The 16,823-nt window shown below is 53.3% G+C and overlaps 1 protein-coding gene across 1 annotated transcript in view; it reads left to right on the top strand.

Annotated features, from left to right (window-relative positions):
- The first annotated feature begins 6,718 nt into the window (after positions 1 to 6,718).
- The window catches only part of LOC105699615 (Down syndrome cell adhesion molecule-like protein Dscam2), a 46,760-nt gene continuing 36,655 nt past the window's right edge, over positions 6,719 to 16,823 (top strand). The window contains exons 1-3 of the mRNA XM_023434395.1: positions 6,719 to 7,025; positions 11,994 to 12,155; positions 13,233 to 13,382. Of these exons, the coding sequence (XP_023290163.1) occupies positions 6,725 to 7,025; positions 11,994 to 12,155; positions 13,233 to 13,382 (613 nt within the window). The 5' untranslated portion in view covers positions 6,719 to 6,724. The remainder of the gene's footprint in view (positions 7,026 to 11,993; positions 12,156 to 13,232; positions 13,383 to 16,823) is intronic.

Here is a 16,823-nt window from a genome sequence, read left to right as displayed (position 1 = left end):
TCCCCATCCGCAATCGTTAGCGTGTCTTCGGTAATTGTTTTTTTTTTTTTCGCGGGGAGGAAAATGAAAACGGATGGGAAATTTCCTACAGGTTCAGGGATGATTTTTCGCCAGGAAGAGGCTTCTCCTCGGTTTCCTCGGAATTCCGCTTGCGGATCGCGTGTGCCGCGTAAGTTACTCCCTGCGGACTTTCTGGCCGGTCCCGTTTAATTAACTCAATAGCTCCGGCCTTCCGCGGAAAAGGGACAGCGTGTTTCGTCGTTTGTTTCGGAGTAATGGACGGGATCCTTTTGTCCGGGACTGAAAGTGCGGTCGCTCGCGATAGAAAAGGACATCGCCGCTTTACCGGCGGTTTTCCGCAGCCCCCAACCTGCAGATGCGGATGGCCGATACGGGCTTATAAAAGGCTTCGGGGGAGACGAGAGACGAGGGAGAGAAGCAACCCCCACGGCTCTCCACCCCCAGACGCGAACCTGGTTGAACGGAACCGAACCACCCAATCGAACCCCTCCGTCGTTAATATTCCCGACGCCATTACTCGGATAAGACGTATTCTTCGAGTTCACCAAATCGACGATCGACCCATCAGCGTCATTTCGAAGGGACGTCTCAAAGGCTGGTGTCCCCAAAAACGTCCTTAACATCCCCCAAACAGTCCTTAAATATCCCCTTTTAATTTCGATCTCCCAGAATATGGACTCCGATTTCCTCGTTTTTAGGGGCGCAACCTGAAAATCTGGTAACGGCCATGTGCCCCGGGTTCATAAATTAATTGGCCCCGGTCGCCCGTAATCAACCCTGATCACTTTATGCCGATTGCAATCATCTCCGGCCATTCGCTAATTATACATTAATTGGGTCCCGCTTTGACCCGAGTTGCATCAAATTTCAATTTTACAGGATGTCACGGCGCTGTTTGTGGAAATTCCCTGGGAATGGCGGTTTGGTTCGATCTTCCTTCGGTGAATAATTTGTCTCAGCGTCCCGGCTTCGTCCAGGCATTAGCATCTTCTCGGGAAGGAACGCGAGGAGTTGTTTCGCAAATGGACAGACCCCGGGGTGGTCCTCGGCTGAAAGCGCCGGCGGAGAAGAATGCAGTCGTTATGCAGGCACGACCGGTGCACCGCAGCCACCCCGGCTGCAGATGCGTAAACGAGATAGGAGCTTACAAAAGGCGCGGAGCGAGATACATAAACCGCGGCGCTTTGCGGAATTTAAAGCGTAATTGAACGTCAACGGGGCTCGCCGAAGTGCCGCCGGAAGTGTCCCGGCTGGGCCGCCATTTCGACGTCGAAACCACCCCAATGGGCGGAAGGGGGTAGGCTGGAGACTTAAGACGACGGCCATTACCCCTTCTCTATTAACGACCGTCCCCTTTAAGGGGAGAGTGGACTTTTGCGAAAGAGAAACCCCCTTTTCCGGTTAGGCATAATTCAACGATTTCCGCACCTCCCCTAGGGGGTGGTTTCTCTCGCGCAGCCCAAGACTGCCGATACTCAGGGGGCCGAAGATTCGATTTTCCGTAAAATTGGTATCGCTTCCCATCTTCCTTGGGGGTAATTGGTCCTTCGGCGTACCTCGCATTGTCCTAAGACGGAGGGCTGTTAAAAATGACGTCGGTTTTAATGAAAGCCCAAAAAGGAAATCATAAAGGGGGCGCGGGGGCTTGTTTGCCCTTCATCAGCGGAAAGGCAAAAATGGCCGGTAGCGCCGGAAAAAGTGTTTACGCAGGAGAGCAAAAGTGAGCTTTTCATTCGGCAGATATTCCGGGAATGGTGCTCGCGGGAAGGAGGAAGAAATTTTCCGAGGCAGGCCGCGCGGCCGGAGGGGGAGGGAGGGAGTTGTGAATTTATTGCACGACCAGGACGCGGGATATAGACTGAAGTGGTTGAGGGTGGATTTTACACGTACAACGCACAATCTCTATGCATGAGGTTCACTGGCGCTACAGCTTCCTAAGTACACAGAATACGTATTTGCATTTCGGTCTTTGTACCGGTGTATCCCTGTTAGTAGTCTGAGCTCTGCTCGCTCGTTGCTCGCTGGCGGACAAGCTGAGATCTGCTTCCGCCGAGCAAACCGCACTGCGGATTCCGCGAGTAGACGTCGCGACGGTGCCCTTTGCCGAGTGCCTCGTCAAACCGGCAACAAAGGCACCTCGACCTGGTGCCACCCTCCCCAGGGTTGAGCCGGCGGTCTCGACGCTGCGATTTTAATTCCGTCTGCGGAGTACGTCAGAAATGCTAAGGAAGATCAACAAATCGCGGGAAACCGACTCGAGGTTCGAGGGCTCGCGTGCCGTGGCTGATTTCCACCCCCAAGGAGGGCTGAAACACGCCCGACCCTCGTTTTTTAATTTAATTTCCCGATAAATTTATTCACACCCCATCGCCATTAATACACTATAGACCACGCGAGGCGGCCGATCCGTTGCGGTTCACTCGCAGGGTATTCGCGTGACGGGGGTTACTTTCACTTAGGGGTAAAAGTATGCTCCGCGTGGCGCGCGACTCGCAGGACGCGAATTTGGGGGTATCTCGAAATTTTCAAGGAATTCCGGAAGAATTCAAAAGGAATTCCCTTCTAGGAGGGAAAAGTTCAACCGCGTGTCTCTTTAGGGTATCACGGATTTTCCGGGTCGACTAGCTCTTTTCCTCGGCTGAAATCTTTTTTTTATCGTTCGGGGGGTGTTGCTTTCCCTCTCGGGGGATGAATCCACCCCTTTCGGCCAGGTTGGCGAATGTCGAGGACGCGCTGTCGGAAATTATGCGGATTCCTATTGGACGTATCGTTCGATGAGGGGGTAAACTCATCTTCCTGTCCGAGACCCGGGATCTCGGGGTGGCCGGGCTTCGCGAACCAATCTTCGGGGGATGAATGGAACCCTAAGAGCCGCGGACCCATTGAAACTCATAATCTTTCGGCGAGACCCGCGGAGATGGCTCCGCGCGCGACAAGCGGGGATGATCAGGAGGAAGGTGGAACAATGGAAACAATACATTGAAATGAGAAAGTTGGTTTGCATTGTTGGACAACCGCGGCGGAATTTCTCTCCTCCACCCCTAGGTAGGGGAGGGAAACCGAGACGGAGAAATGCCTCTGTGTCGTGTCGCCAAGTGAAAAGGAAGAATTGCGGCCCGCGGGATGAGCTTCGGTCCCGCGAAGCGCCCTCCATTCGGATGCGTTCCCAGGGGGTTGCTTCAAAAAGGTTCGTCATTTCCGTTTCCTTTAATTGTTTCCCGCACAGTTTTCATTAAATAACCCGAAAGACGACCGCAAAGAGTGGCCCAGGTCCTGGACTGAGCCTGGCCTCTTCCTTTCCTCGCCTGGGTTTCGTACCCCCGAGTCCAAAGGGTCGCCGCAAATTGCGACCCACCCCCGGATGGGGTGCGAATGTTGTCGCGCGGGCATTACAAAACTGCAATTTAGCGGAATAATGAGGACGACTGTTCCTCCCGCGGTGAGGAAAAAATTAAAGGAAAAGGAGAAATGAAAAAAGTGCTCGTTCAGGAGGGTTTGCCGACGACTAATGAAGTACGCGCCCCGCCCGGACGGAACGGGCGGGGGAGAATTCCCGTCGCGTCGATGGCAGGGTGGAACCGCAATTCGCGGGCGATAATTGCGTTTACTTATTAAATCCCAGCCGTGCCTCCTGTTTCCACGAAGAAATCGGATACTTTACCCGCCAGGGGTGGGTTTTCGCGTTCCCGTTTCGGGGTTCCATCGGTTCCAGCTTCTCGAGTTGGGGGGCGGGTCCGGCCTCGGATCGAAGGAATCGAGTCCGTTTCCGGCCATTAAAGCGGCGTAAGGATTAATAATTCCAGGAGTGGGTAATTACCCCCTCGAGCGATTGTCCTACCCCGGTATTTACGAGGAGGCGCCAATCGGAGATCCGTTTAGTGCTCGACGAAAGTCCGGCCAATGAAAACGTAATTTGGCGTCGAGGGGTGGGCCCTCGCTCGGGAAACAAAGTATTTTCTTGAATAATGACCCACTGAAGGGTATTCGAAACGCACTGGCTCATCAGAATATCCAAACAATGGGGGACTATCACTCGAGTTTCCCTCTTTGGAGCCGCTCGAAAAGGAGGGGCCCCACTCCGCTCGGCTCGGCTCGGCCCGGCTCGGCGCATGATACGTCGAGCACCCTAACCCTAGTCAACCCTCGACATCACGTAGAGGGTTCTGAAGCTGTACACTTCCGCTCGCCGGTGAAGAGACGAGACAACCGTCCGCCGACCATCTGTGTAATACGTTTCGCCAACATCCCCCTGACGTCTGCTTCTCCCCCGTTGACATTTTTTTTCTGCCTTCCGCTGTCTCTCTTAAAACCCACCGAGGGTTGGGACCGGTGTTTGCCTTTCATCCTGTCTTACACGTGTAATGAAGCGCGATCCAGGAACGGCACCCCCACCTCTGGTTCCCGTTCTTCCCGAATTTTTCCCAAGCTCTCTGCATAGCGCTTTTCAAGTTTTTCAAGTTTTTACCACTTTTTCAGTTTTCCGGCTTGTCGAGATTTCACCCCTCAGGTCGAGGTCTTAAGGAAGAGGGGAATTCGGGTCGAAACGGAACTTCCCTAACGGCCAGTATTCCCCTCTCGAGAACCGATACTTTTTCCCTCCATCGGACACCCCTCGAGAACTTTTTCACCCTTAATCACGGTTTAAGTTAAATCAAGCGATCGCTGCACGCAGCACCGCCAATTATTTCATCGATTTCCCTCGCATTCCCCCCGCGGCTGATGTTTGCGCGGGCGAGTTTGCCGGCACGCTTGATTTTCATTTATTTTTCACGGGTCCGCCCTCCGCGTGGGAGTTTCGCCTCTTTTCCGCCCCTGAAAGCCCCGGCATCCGTGGACGGAGCCATGCGTACCCGAAAACTTTAATTAACCGAGCTCCGTGCGAAAAAGCCTAAATCAATTGGAGCTGGCTAAATGGGGTGCTTTTTGCAAACAGGCCTCCCCCCGGGAAGGGTATCCCCGGGGGACTCGGCTTAACAAATTTAATCGCGGTAAATGTCGCTCAGTGGATGAAATTTCGGCCGGGGGGTGGGGTGGGCACTCGTATTTCCGGTGGTCTCCTACTTTCCGGTGGACAGTGCCGATGTCAAAACGCGATTTCACACATCAAACCCCCGGGATGGGGTGAAGTCGCCGGACGACTCCCTTCCTTGGAGAGGCCACCCTTGAAATTACGAGTGCAGAAATCGGGACGAGCTTTAAGAGCACTACACGTTCCTCTGGAGCTGCATGAATGACGGATTCAATTCCCGTCGACCTCGTGTGGCGACGATGCTGTGTGGCCCTACCCCATACACCCCACCTCATTACACTTGTGTCTGCTCGCCGAAGCAAAAGCAACCGCGAGTAATACTCGTACAATCTCACCGACAGACGACGAAAATGAGGAGTCTCCAGGAAGAGGAAAAAGTAACCCCAGAAGAGACGAAAGCGAAACCGGAGAACATTCGGCTACCCCTGGTCGTACGTTTTTCGCAAGCTTCCCTCCCCTTTTTTCGCATTTCCCCAAGCATCGATGGGATCCCCACAATATCCGGTGGTAACGATTACTCCCTTAACGACTCCTCTCATTACGGCTGCCGTATCGGCAGGGTTGTTTGGGAATTACCCTTTGTAAGTACCACTCCATGCCACTGTCGGATCGATACAAATGCGCATATTCGCATAAGTATTTAAGTACCCCTCCGTACTCGAGCCCGTTCGATATTGTGCGCATGTCGGCGCATTGTCTTCCTGAACGGCGAATTTTCGCGTTGAATGACCGCCGATAATAATGGCCGTTTCCGGCTACAATGATTTCTTTGGAGAACCCAGTCAAGTGGCATCGAGGCTCCATTCTCTTGAGTCGTTATTGTTGTTGATTGCGACGTGACACGAGGGGGGGATTTATTTTCAGATTCCACCCCTCGTGTGGATGTCGGCTCGCGGGATTGGGAATTTTCGGGTAACGCGATTCCTCCAACTTTTTTTTATGTAAAATGTGCAGTATGCAGAGGACCGTGCATTAAATCCTGGAGAATGGCCGCCATTTTTCAGGGCCCTCGTAACGGGTACGTGGAGTTCTCCAAACGGGCACTTTTCTTCCTCGAGGACCGACGTGCGCGAGCCCTGAAGGGTCGATGCATTATGATCAAATTCCCATTCAGAGACATGGCCGAGCTATTTCGAATTTCCCGGCCCGCGAGAGGGGAGCTCCTCGAATGACATTTCCGACGTGGCCGTTTTTACCCGGAACTCTGGCCCAACTAAAGTTTACTCCTTTTAATTTAATAACCGTGTACGGGAGCGCGTATGAGCCGCATTTAATCCTGGGGTACACATCAAACGCCAGCTGCGGACGATATGCTCCGCCGTTTAATTATAATTCCGGAAATGCGGAAGATCCTGCTCCCTGATAATGCCTTCGAAACTCATTTCTACGCGTTTCCCAGATCTCCTATTAAAAGACACGTACTAAAATCGAGCCTTATTAAATCTCCTTCGGAGTAGAGAGAATTAACATATAACATGGAGGATTTTCGTTTCCGAGCGAGGTCCTAACTTTTCAGGGATCCTGATCTAAGAACCAGGGGAACCAATATGGCGCCACGCGCCTAGATGAAACCTCATGAATTTTTATATTAACCCGACATGAATATGGAATTTCCCGGTGATAGTAAATAATTCTTCCGTCGTTTCTTCCCTAGATGGACATGCATCCTACGAGATGCAGGGGCCCAGCTTCGCAGTGGAGCCGCAGTCCAAGGTGGAGTTCACCAACATGAGCGGAGGTAGAGTGGACTGTGCAGCCAGAGGGAACCCCGAACCTACGGTCGACTGGTTGGCAGCAGACGGGGGTAGCATTTCCAGCATCCCCGGGATCAGACACGTCCTGGGGAATGGGACCATCCATTTTCCAGCCTTCGGGGCCGAGGCCTTTCGCCAGGATGTCCATTGGGCCAGCTACCGATGCTCGGCGATCAACAGCGTGGGGGCCATCGTCAGCAGGGACGTCGCCGTCAGAGCAGGTGATTCCCGAGGGACCTTTCTTTCCTCCAGAACCCCTTGTCCACCTATCCTCGACGGTACCCGGTGGGACTGAATCAGGACCAGGTTTACATCCCTCCGCAGACTCCTCGGACTCCAGAATGAGAGGAACCACCGCGATGACCCTTAAAGTCTAGTCGATAAAATGTCCGTTCATCGGAATCCACGTCCACTCGTAAAGAGATTAGGTTACGTGGGTCAGGACAGCCTGGTACACCCAATTGCGAGCAGCGATTTGCTGGATTTAATGGGGCCCTTTTAGCAGACAGTGATAGCCGCATAAAGCTTGGATGCACCGATACCAGCCGGGGCGGTAAATACCTTGGGCAATTTCCAAGTGAGCATGTGCCTAACGTATCCGGTGACGACGGGTACGCTTGTCGTTGTTGATCTGGAAATGAGATATCCACCAAGGGTATCGGGTTGTCGTATCTGGTTAGCGAGAGAGTGATACATCTCACGAGGCGCGATTGCGGCCTCTTTGGGACGGATTAATTTTATTCCCGGATTATTGAATCGCGATTGCGCACAGTGAAACGAGCAGTACACCTTGAAACATGATCTCGGGACTTCCGAAATCCCAAAACGAGATCCCGGGATTTTATATATATTCTCACGACGCCTCCACTTTTTCAAGAATCCCGGCAATTCCGCGTCCGACCATTTTGCCAAGTGATCGCTTTAAAGCGAATCCAGGAGAACGGAAAGGATCCTAGTTACGGGCATGGAAAGTCTGCGAAGGACTCTGATTAAAATCCTCCTCCCCGGACACGTGGGGATAGACATCCGGGGCTCATAATATTTATTTCGCCCCCATTATACACGGGGTTCCCATGTCTTTTTGCCCCGGTGTCGCGTAATCGATGCAGCCCCCGGTGTCGGAAAAATGTGCTTTTCCGGGCCCTCGTGGTAGACAAAGAGTAGACTCGGCGTAGACTTCTCCGGAGTTGCAAATCGAGCTCGCAGCTTCCTCGAATCGAAGCTGATCTCCATTTCCACCGGGAATCGGATCGGCCCCTTTCTGCCAATTTGTCTTTCCCTATTTTCCCGATTTTTGTTTATTTTACTCCCAGCCCTTTCAGCTTCCTGGGAAACTGCTCGAATGTTTGCGCCGCGCTGGGGGCGCGCAATTTCAGCCGGTGCATTAGGGGTGGATTTATATGCGACCGGGGTTGATTTTTCCGCCGGCGGCGAAAATCCCGGAAATTCTGCGAGCCTCGGAAGACTCTGCGGCTTAAGCATTGCCTTCATTAGAAAGTACGAAACACGGTGCAAACACGTTTCCCTGACGCCGGGGTGGTGGGTGGTCGGGGGTGGGTACGTGTTCGGTACTTCCAACAGTTTCTTGGGGAACTCTGCATTATTTCCACGTACACGTGACATCTTCCCTGGGATGTTAAAAGAAATGGAAGTTACGGCCGTCGGACGATGTTTCCCGGGAACTTGAAGAAATGCACCGCGGTGGTCTTCACGGTGCACCCCCGAAGGGATGCAGTCCTGGCAAGTTGGGGCTGTGTGAGTGCACGTGTCCACCAACCCAAATTGCACGCCCGAAATGCACGCAGGTATGGAAGTACGTACGTGATGTAACTTGAGACGAGAATCTGCAATTTGCCTCGCCGGGGCTGACTTGAACTTGAAGGAAGAGACTATCGACTCAGCTTCAATTTCTTTTTTCGGCTCGAATGGCTGCTTGGGAGAAATTTAGAAGAAGTGTTTAAATTTACATAAAAATATTCAGATAAGGCATCGAATGTGTGAGATGCTCTTCCTATTCGAGCCTTCCAATGTCTGGACTGATTTAGACGTAGAATTATATTTATTTTATTTATTCGAATTCCTTTGAGTCGAATAATTACTTTTTTTTTTAATTAATAAAATATTTCCTTCCCACTATTCAAAGAAATATTTTCGTTGGTGTCTTTCCCAGGGTATTTCTGACCTTAAGAAATTACGACCGGGCATCAACCCTAAGAAAAGATATTTCCGGGGGTGGCGTTGCCGGCCGCCCAAACCTTCCTGGATTTTTTAAGGGCTCATTTTAATTTAGCCTTCCTTTAATTTGCTAACCGGAAGGGGCTTCAGGACGACTCTTGAAAATTCCCTGGTTTTACGGGTAACGCGGCGCACTTGGTTATGGGCCAATTCGTACGTTATTCCTGGAGGGACGGGGAAGAGGCATGCATTCGAGAGGAGGGAACCGCGGCTCACAAAGGGTCCGTTTACTCGATGAAATTGCTGCCCCGAGTATATATCCGTCATAACGAAGTATCTCCCCAACGGAGGAGGAGGGCCGAAAAGAAACGGCGCGGGAGAAATCCGTAAACGCCGCGAAGGGGTAATTAGAATGCGGAAAGCCCTTTCCGCGCGCGGAATACGTCCCTCGTTAATTTCCGCCCCGCGAATTAGCCCCGGGCACACGTCGGAAAGCTTGACCGTTTTGCTGGACCGCTCAGGAAAAGCGAATGTCGAAAATCGTGCTTCCCCAAAATCCCCTCCCCCATCCTTCTCTCGACTTCAAAAATCCACGAATCGCTCAATAATTCCCTCCAAATAAAATAAAATAAAATAAAATAACGGCAGAGAAATATGTACCCGCGTCAAAGGGGCGATTCTCAAACTTTGCAGTCCACGATTCGGCCTGCAATATTGATATAAATTGCTCTCGGTCGGCGGTGCGCTTTTATTGCGGAGATAAAGCCAATTCGATTGGCCGGCCTGACAGGCTGACGTAGACTCGAATGGAACAACTGCGGGAAGCGTCGTTTCATATTTTCCGACAGAGTTTTCGAATTTGAAAATATGCCCCCCCTCGCCGGGCGGTTTTTCGAATCGTGCCATTTTTTTGGGAAATAATGGTTTATAATGGAAACTCGGATGGATGTAGTTCCTCGAAAACGAGTGCGGCCCTTTAAATGCGACTATTTGCTCGCGTGAGGCAGGTCGCGGACCAGTTTCGCGAAAACGCGATTGAACTCCGAACATGGGATTTTGCCGAGTGCTCATTGTCTGCTCGATCATGTAATTAACGAAGATATACGCGAGAAACAAAGAAGAGACTTAACGCATGCGTGGCTGCGCCGAGGGATCGCAATTAAAGCAATTACAGCGGGCCTTCAATAAAAGCAGTCGTCATAAGGACCGCGATGTAACGAGAGAGGGTGCGTAGTTGAATTAGCCTCACCGACGAGGTATTTCGGCCAGGTGGAGCGAATGATTTTTGCCGATGATTTCCACTGCCGGTAGCACCTCGGAAAAAAAAAAAATCGGGAAGCCTCTCTAACCGTGGTCCCCCCAGATTTTTTTAATAAGTGCGATCGAAGATGTTTTTATAGAATTAATAAATACGGATCGAAGATGTATATCTCCGGATTAAAAGTTCGGCGATCGCCGGCGAAGCCACCCTCGGAGTTGCAGAAAAGCCCAGTCCACGTCGTAATTAAAACTTTACCCGGAGCTTTTGTCAATTCCGCGAACTAATTAGCCTAACGTAATACAATCGTCGGCGGGAGGGAAGTTCTTACCGAAGTTGCGCCGAGCGCACTCCGCGTTTGCGGAGACCGAGAACGGGTCGATAAGTTCAATCCGAAATTGAGATACAGTGATGGGACGGTGATCAACGATCCGGTACATCATCCCTCGAAAATCCTGACTGGACAGGGTAAGGCGATTGAATTGAAATTCTAGGATTTCAGGGACGATGAGAGTACTCTACAATTTTTTGGGTCCAATTAGAAATTGAGATAATGCGATAGGACGGTGATTAACGATCCGGTATATCATCCTTCGAAAATTCTGACTAGTTAGGGCGAGGCGGTTGGATCGAAATTCTACGTTTTCGGGGGCGCTGAGAGTACTCCGAATTTTGGGCGAGCGTTAGGGGAGAGCACGGGGGGTGCTCGATTTTCCGGAATTCCTCGATTGTTCGAAATCCGCGGGTTGCGGCTTTCTCGGGCTCCTTAAATGCCGGGCTCGTAGACCCGAGGCCATATTTCATGGTTTGCAAATAGCGCGCGGCATGAAATGTCTGCCGAGTTCATGCTCGGCTTAGCGGGGTCGCTTTCTCTCTCTCTCTTCCCAGTGCGATACGGAAAGGGACAAACTCGCCGAGTTTTTACCCCCGTGCCGTCCTGAGTGCCTCGCTCGGCTGGCTCTCGAAAAGGGTTGCGAAACTCGCACAGTGGTGCGGTACCCTCCTTCGAGTAGTCGAAACGGGTGCAAAAGGAAAGCCAGAGAGGGGGGCACTGTTCTTGAAGTTGAAATCCTGCTGGAGATGCTAACTTTTTCAAGCGCGGAGGGAAAACCGCACCCCCTGACGTCTCGGGGTAAAGGGTAGCGCCAGGTTCCCTCGGAAGAGCGTCGCGCGTCGAGTCCCTCGGGAAAGGGAGTACAGGGTACCGATCCTCAATGAAAGGGGTAACTCCGGAACATCCCCAGGTTCAGGAGGAGCAACCTCGACGAACGTTCCAGGGAAAGATCAAAAAGGAAGGGTCATGGGTGATCCCTAGCTCCACTGACGATGCCGACTCTCTGCCGGCGATCTGCCATAGCACTAGGTGGTCGTCGAACGATCGTGGGTGATCCCTGGTACTTAGATTCAAGGTTCCTTCGTGGTTTGTACCTGAATATCGCATGCCATTGAGCGTCTGGCGAGTTCATGGTTGACTTAGTTGGGCTCAGTCGGGGCCGCGATATGGAAAGCGGCGAGCTTACCGAGTTTTTACCCCATTCTGGAGTCTGAGTGCCTCGCTCGGCTGACTCTCGAAACGGGTTGCGAACCCTATGCCGCAGTGCTTACGCCCTTCCCGCTTTTGCCTCCTTAGAGCGGCGCCCTTACCGAGGCTGGCAGCCCCGTCGGCCTTACCAACCTTCCCGTCCTTCCCGACCTCGCGCACCCTCCGACTCGAAAAGCTCGTTCTAGCTAGGCTCTCTCTGTTTGCGTGTTCCAGTGGTGAACCAGCGGTACGATCCGGAAGTGCAAAGTCCCGGCGGTTTCCTGGGCAGCAACGTACTTATGCGCTGCAACGTTCCCAGCTTCGCGCGCGACCACGTAGCAGTTACGTCTTGGCTCCAGGAGCCCTCCTTCAACATATACCCCTCGACCATAAGTGGTAAGTTTGGGAGCTGGTTACCAGAGTTGGCGGCTTAGCGAAGACCAGGCTGCGATTGCGGTTCGAGGGGAAGAGCCGGCTCAAGAATCCCGGCGCCTTCTTCCTGGAGCTGGGCCTTCTTCCAGAAGTCCGTTGACCTCAAAGAGAACCTGCCGATACTGTCCTCCGGTCGAGGGATCGAATGACTTGGGTTTGGCCTTTGAATAAAATTAACGAAATCATCGTTCGAGTGCGTGGACGGTTGAAAAACGTCAGGGGTCGGTAGGATCAGGGACTCCGGACTTCTCGACTTTGCTGGGAGTTTCGCACTTCCAGTACCTCGGGACCTGGGAGGGACCCTCTTCCGACCACCTACACGTGTGCATGTATGCATGGTAAGTGGTAAGTTACGGAATTAGTCAACTTCGCGAAGCCCGGGAGCGAGGTGCGATTGCGATTCGAAGAGAGCCGAGTCGAGTCAAGAATCTTCTTTACTCCTTACGGCTACTCGGGGCCCTACTTAAGCGCTCCTTGGGGAGTCTTCCGCTCGCACTTGGGAGAGAAGACGTTATTAATAAACTTGAATACCTCCCGACACCGAGCTCCGAAAGGATTACCTAGGTCTCTGTTGCTACCCCGGTCGCAACTTACACCCCAGTTAAGTGGTTCGCAACCCCGGAGTTCGTTCAGAAAACGTGCAGAAGGAAGAAAGCCCTACCAAGCTCTCTTCCTCCAATGGCTGGATTCTCCCAAGCTGGAAATCATTCTCCCAAAAAGGGGCCCATCGGGATCCTCGCTGGAGGTGCATCGAAAACCAGAGACATGCGCTATTTCCGCGGCATGGGAGATTATGTGTATACATTTGTTCCCTCTTCAAGTTTGGCTTCCCCCTCGCAGGATTCACGGGCACGTGGCTTGGCCTTGACAAGTTTCGTCGCAGGAATAATCCTTCAGGACCGTGTAGTTCTCTCTTTTCTCTGCAAGGAACGAGATCATCCGCGGCTGGGATGCAGCCGGACGCTAGATCCGGGAATCATTGAGCATTTCCAGGGATTTTAGGGCAATCCGGGACTCATGTGGAGTTTGTTCTGTTCGCAGACGGGAAGTACCACATGCTGCCGAGCGGGGAGCTGATGATCATCAACATAACCCGATACGACGCCGACATGACCTACCGCTGCAGGACGCACCACCGATTGACCCAGGAGACGGTCGTCAGCAGCAACGTGGGTCGCATCCAGCTCACGGGTGAGTGTTGCCTCCTGGTTTGCCGGGGCAAGGACTGTTTGCCATCCTGGCTGGAGAGTCCGCTCAGGAATTACTAGGCTCCCACTTCAAAGGGCCCGCAATGTTCTCGCAACCCCCCTAACAGCGTTTCCCAGGGAGCTCCATTTGCTGGCGGCCGGAACCCGGGAACTTCGTTTCGCGCAAACTTTGGAATAGCGAAACTTTCGACCTCGCTGGAATTATGCGAGAGCTGGCGTGCCGCGCTAAAAGGAATCAGGGCTGCGCTCCGTGCACTTGTCTGGCCTGGACGGACGATTGGGAGGTGATGGGTGCTTTTGCCCCAGGATGGGTTTCCAGAATTCTGGATTTCGGAGTCCTCCACGGGTAGTTTGGCATTTTGGGCAGGAACGAGTCGAGCTTGGTCGAAGCAGGCTTGGAGGCCTAGAAATGGGCCGGTCCCGTTTTGCGGACGGATGACGATGATCCGGGGTAGCAAGCGAGTGACCCAAAAAGTCCTCTTCCAGCCCCGGAGCGCTACTTCTGAATGGTTTTCGGGACGTAGGTCGAGCAGGGATAGGGTTTCCGCTCCTCTTCTCCTGGCATCCGGCCTAGGAAGCTCGCGCCGATATAGGGAGGCGCAAAGCGAAACCCAATTCCGCGCTCCGAAATCTCCATTACATGCCGGCTGTTCCTAGGTCGGACGTCCAGCCGCATATCCGCGGATATCCCGTGAAATACGGAGGGCATGTGTCACCCGAAAGGACCTCCGGTGTCCCGGAGACCCTCGCCACGGGCTGACGGGATTAAATACATTCCCCAGGTGTCGCGTTGCCCGTTGTCTCTCTGGGATGCCGCCTCTTACCCCGTTTAATCATACTCTAATTCGCGTTGCCGATGTAATATCAGACCTCGGGATATCCTGGGCAGGCATCCTGGAATTTCGGGAAGGAGCGGCATCGGGAAATCCGGGACAAGTCGTCCTGGGAGTCCTCTCGGAGCTGACGGTACCGATGACCGAGTAGACGACCGATTCGACATCCACTCCCTGCAGACGCGATCGGCCGGTTCCGCGATTTCATCGGGTGGGGATAATCAGTTTCCAGGACGAACCCGGGAAATCAATCGGCCGGTTAAGGAGGAATATAATAAATGGCTCCGGATTTCCTCCCATCTCTCTCGTGCGCCAGCGGAGTAGTAGAACGAGGTTCGCTCGAGTGGGCGTCTGTCCGTTATAGCATTCCGACGACATCGACACCCACTCCGGCGCAAAAGCGCGTCTCCGGTGACAAAGAGGTCCCCGCTTAATAATCCCTTTTTGACATCTGACGGAAAGGCTTCCCGAAGCGTGCTCGAGCTGCCAAAAAGCCGGCGCGGAGAGAGTGCGCGCCGACCGGGTGGAAAGTGTGCCGGTTGTGTATCTCCAGGAGGAATTGGATTCCGGGACGTCCTGGGACGTCTCCTCGGGAATTCGTCCACCCCCGTATGGATGGCTCCTTGACGGAAGTAGCTATTATTGCATTCCGACGACGTCGAAGCACCCCCACCCATCCTGGCGCGAATTACACATCCCATGGGAAGGGTTCGCTTCGGATATGCAAACGTGTCTTCGGGGCGCGACTCGTTCTCCAGGGCGGAATTCTTGGGTGGAGTCCGCATAGAGAACCTTGAAGAACCAGGGTTGAAATCCTGGGATCGATCGAGTCGATGTTGGTCATGGACCAGTCCACGAGGTCCCAGCTCGAAAGTAAGCCGCTGAATCCGGAAAACCGAAGAAGTGCATTCGAGAATTGAGGTCTGGGTCGGTCGTCGGCGACGAGCCTCCACCCACTGCTGCCTAGCCCTGATACCTCCTAAATTCCATCCCCTAGAAGAAGGATGCTTCAGGGGGACTCTAGCAGAACGAGGGTTGGAATCATGGGATCGAACGTGTCGGCATTGCTCATGGACCCGTCCATTCGGTCCCAGCCTGGGAATAAGTCTCCGGAACCGGGACACTGGAGAACCATGGCATTGGAGAATCGGTGCCCGGTGTTGGTCTTCGACGGGGAGTCGAGGGGGAGTCTCCCCCGATATCGGTTTCTAAATTCCATCCCAGAAATCCGCAGGACCGATCCCCATCGCGGCCGCCATGTAAACGTCAACCATCACCGGCAGAACCCTGGGAGCTCCGGAACTGCGGGAACCCCGCGTTCTCGTCGAGAGGGCTGCTGAAGTTGCAAAGTCGTTAGCGGAACGCTACTCCCCGAAGCCGGCCCACCGACTTGGGGGGCCACTCGAAGAGAGTCTCTCTAATCCCCCGTTTGACGAGTTCCATCGGCGGCGCTGATTGGCGCGGAAGTTTTAGTTGGCGCGCCGTACCAGAAGGCATATTATCCTGGGGGAAGTTGGATCCTCCGGATCCTCCCGCGAAGAGTAGGTTCCCCTCCTCCGGGGAAACAACAATAATTGCAATAACGCCGGACGGCGACGGGGTGCTCGATGGGACGTGAAGTCGATTCGGTGGCTGGGGGTGGCGTACGTACACGGGGCCACCCTTGTGTCTGAGGTCGAGACCAACCCCGAGAGCTCGACAGCATGCAGAGGAGCTTCGTTAGTTAGCCCGGCTCGAGTGGAGGATTCTCATCTTCCTTCCCGTTTCCGGCGTTCCCCCGGTGTCCGGACCCCTCTCCCACCCCCCAGACCCACCCAGGGGGTGGCCCCGGCCGCGAGAAGACTCCGAATTTCTTGCACGGCGCGTTTCAGCCGGATTGAATTTTTACCTGGAGCGCCTCGGGGAAGAAATGAAATTTCTTCCGGGCAAACACCGCCGGGCAAACTACGGGGGTAGTTACGCCGCGCACCCCCCTAGGGCCTCCGTGTCTCACCCCTGGAGCAGCGCCGTGTCTCCTCCCAGATTATAACGGCCTGAGACTTTGGCTTTTCTCCGTTTCCACCCTTCGTCGGAGCCCTTGTCTCCTTTTTCTTAACCCTGCTTTTAACCCCCTCGGTTCGCCGCACCCCCCCTCCCCGAGCTTTCGGTGCGCATTAATCAGCGAAGGTGTGCTTTTTCTCGGGATTATTTTGAAAACTCGGAGGGAACGCCGGGGTCTGTCTCGAGGGTGGCTCTAATTAGAATATCCGGATTCTAATGGAGAGAACATCGCCCCCGATTTTTCCTGCTTCCTTCCCGCCTCTTGTCGGGCTTAATTTAATTAAACCCGAAGAACCCATCCGAGGCGGAAGGTGGGTTACTGGGTCTTCTCTTCGGGTTCGTTTATGCCATTCACGGTAGTTCGCTTTGCTTCTGGGTGAATTAGAATTATGAAATTACTCTTTCTTTGCGTCGGGACGCGGATCGACTCGGTTTAATGCCGGTCTCGGAATTCTGCCTTTCGAGGGTTACAGTTCCTTTGGATACATTTTAAACTATTCTACTATTATTTTAACAGTTTTGATTTTTAAGGACCAAGTGCTGCTTAACGA

The sequence above is a fragment of the Orussus abietinus genome, unplaced genomic scaffold (assembly GCF_000612105.2).
Source record: "Orussus abietinus isolate OABI.00-Male unplaced genomic scaffold, Oabi_2.0 scaffold10, whole genome shotgun sequence".
Classification (NCBI taxonomy): Eukaryota; Metazoa; Arthropoda; class Insecta; order Hymenoptera; family Orussidae; genus Orussus; species Orussus abietinus.
Note: the sequence above shows the minus strand (reverse complement) of the source record. Positions and strands in the feature narration are given on the sequence as shown.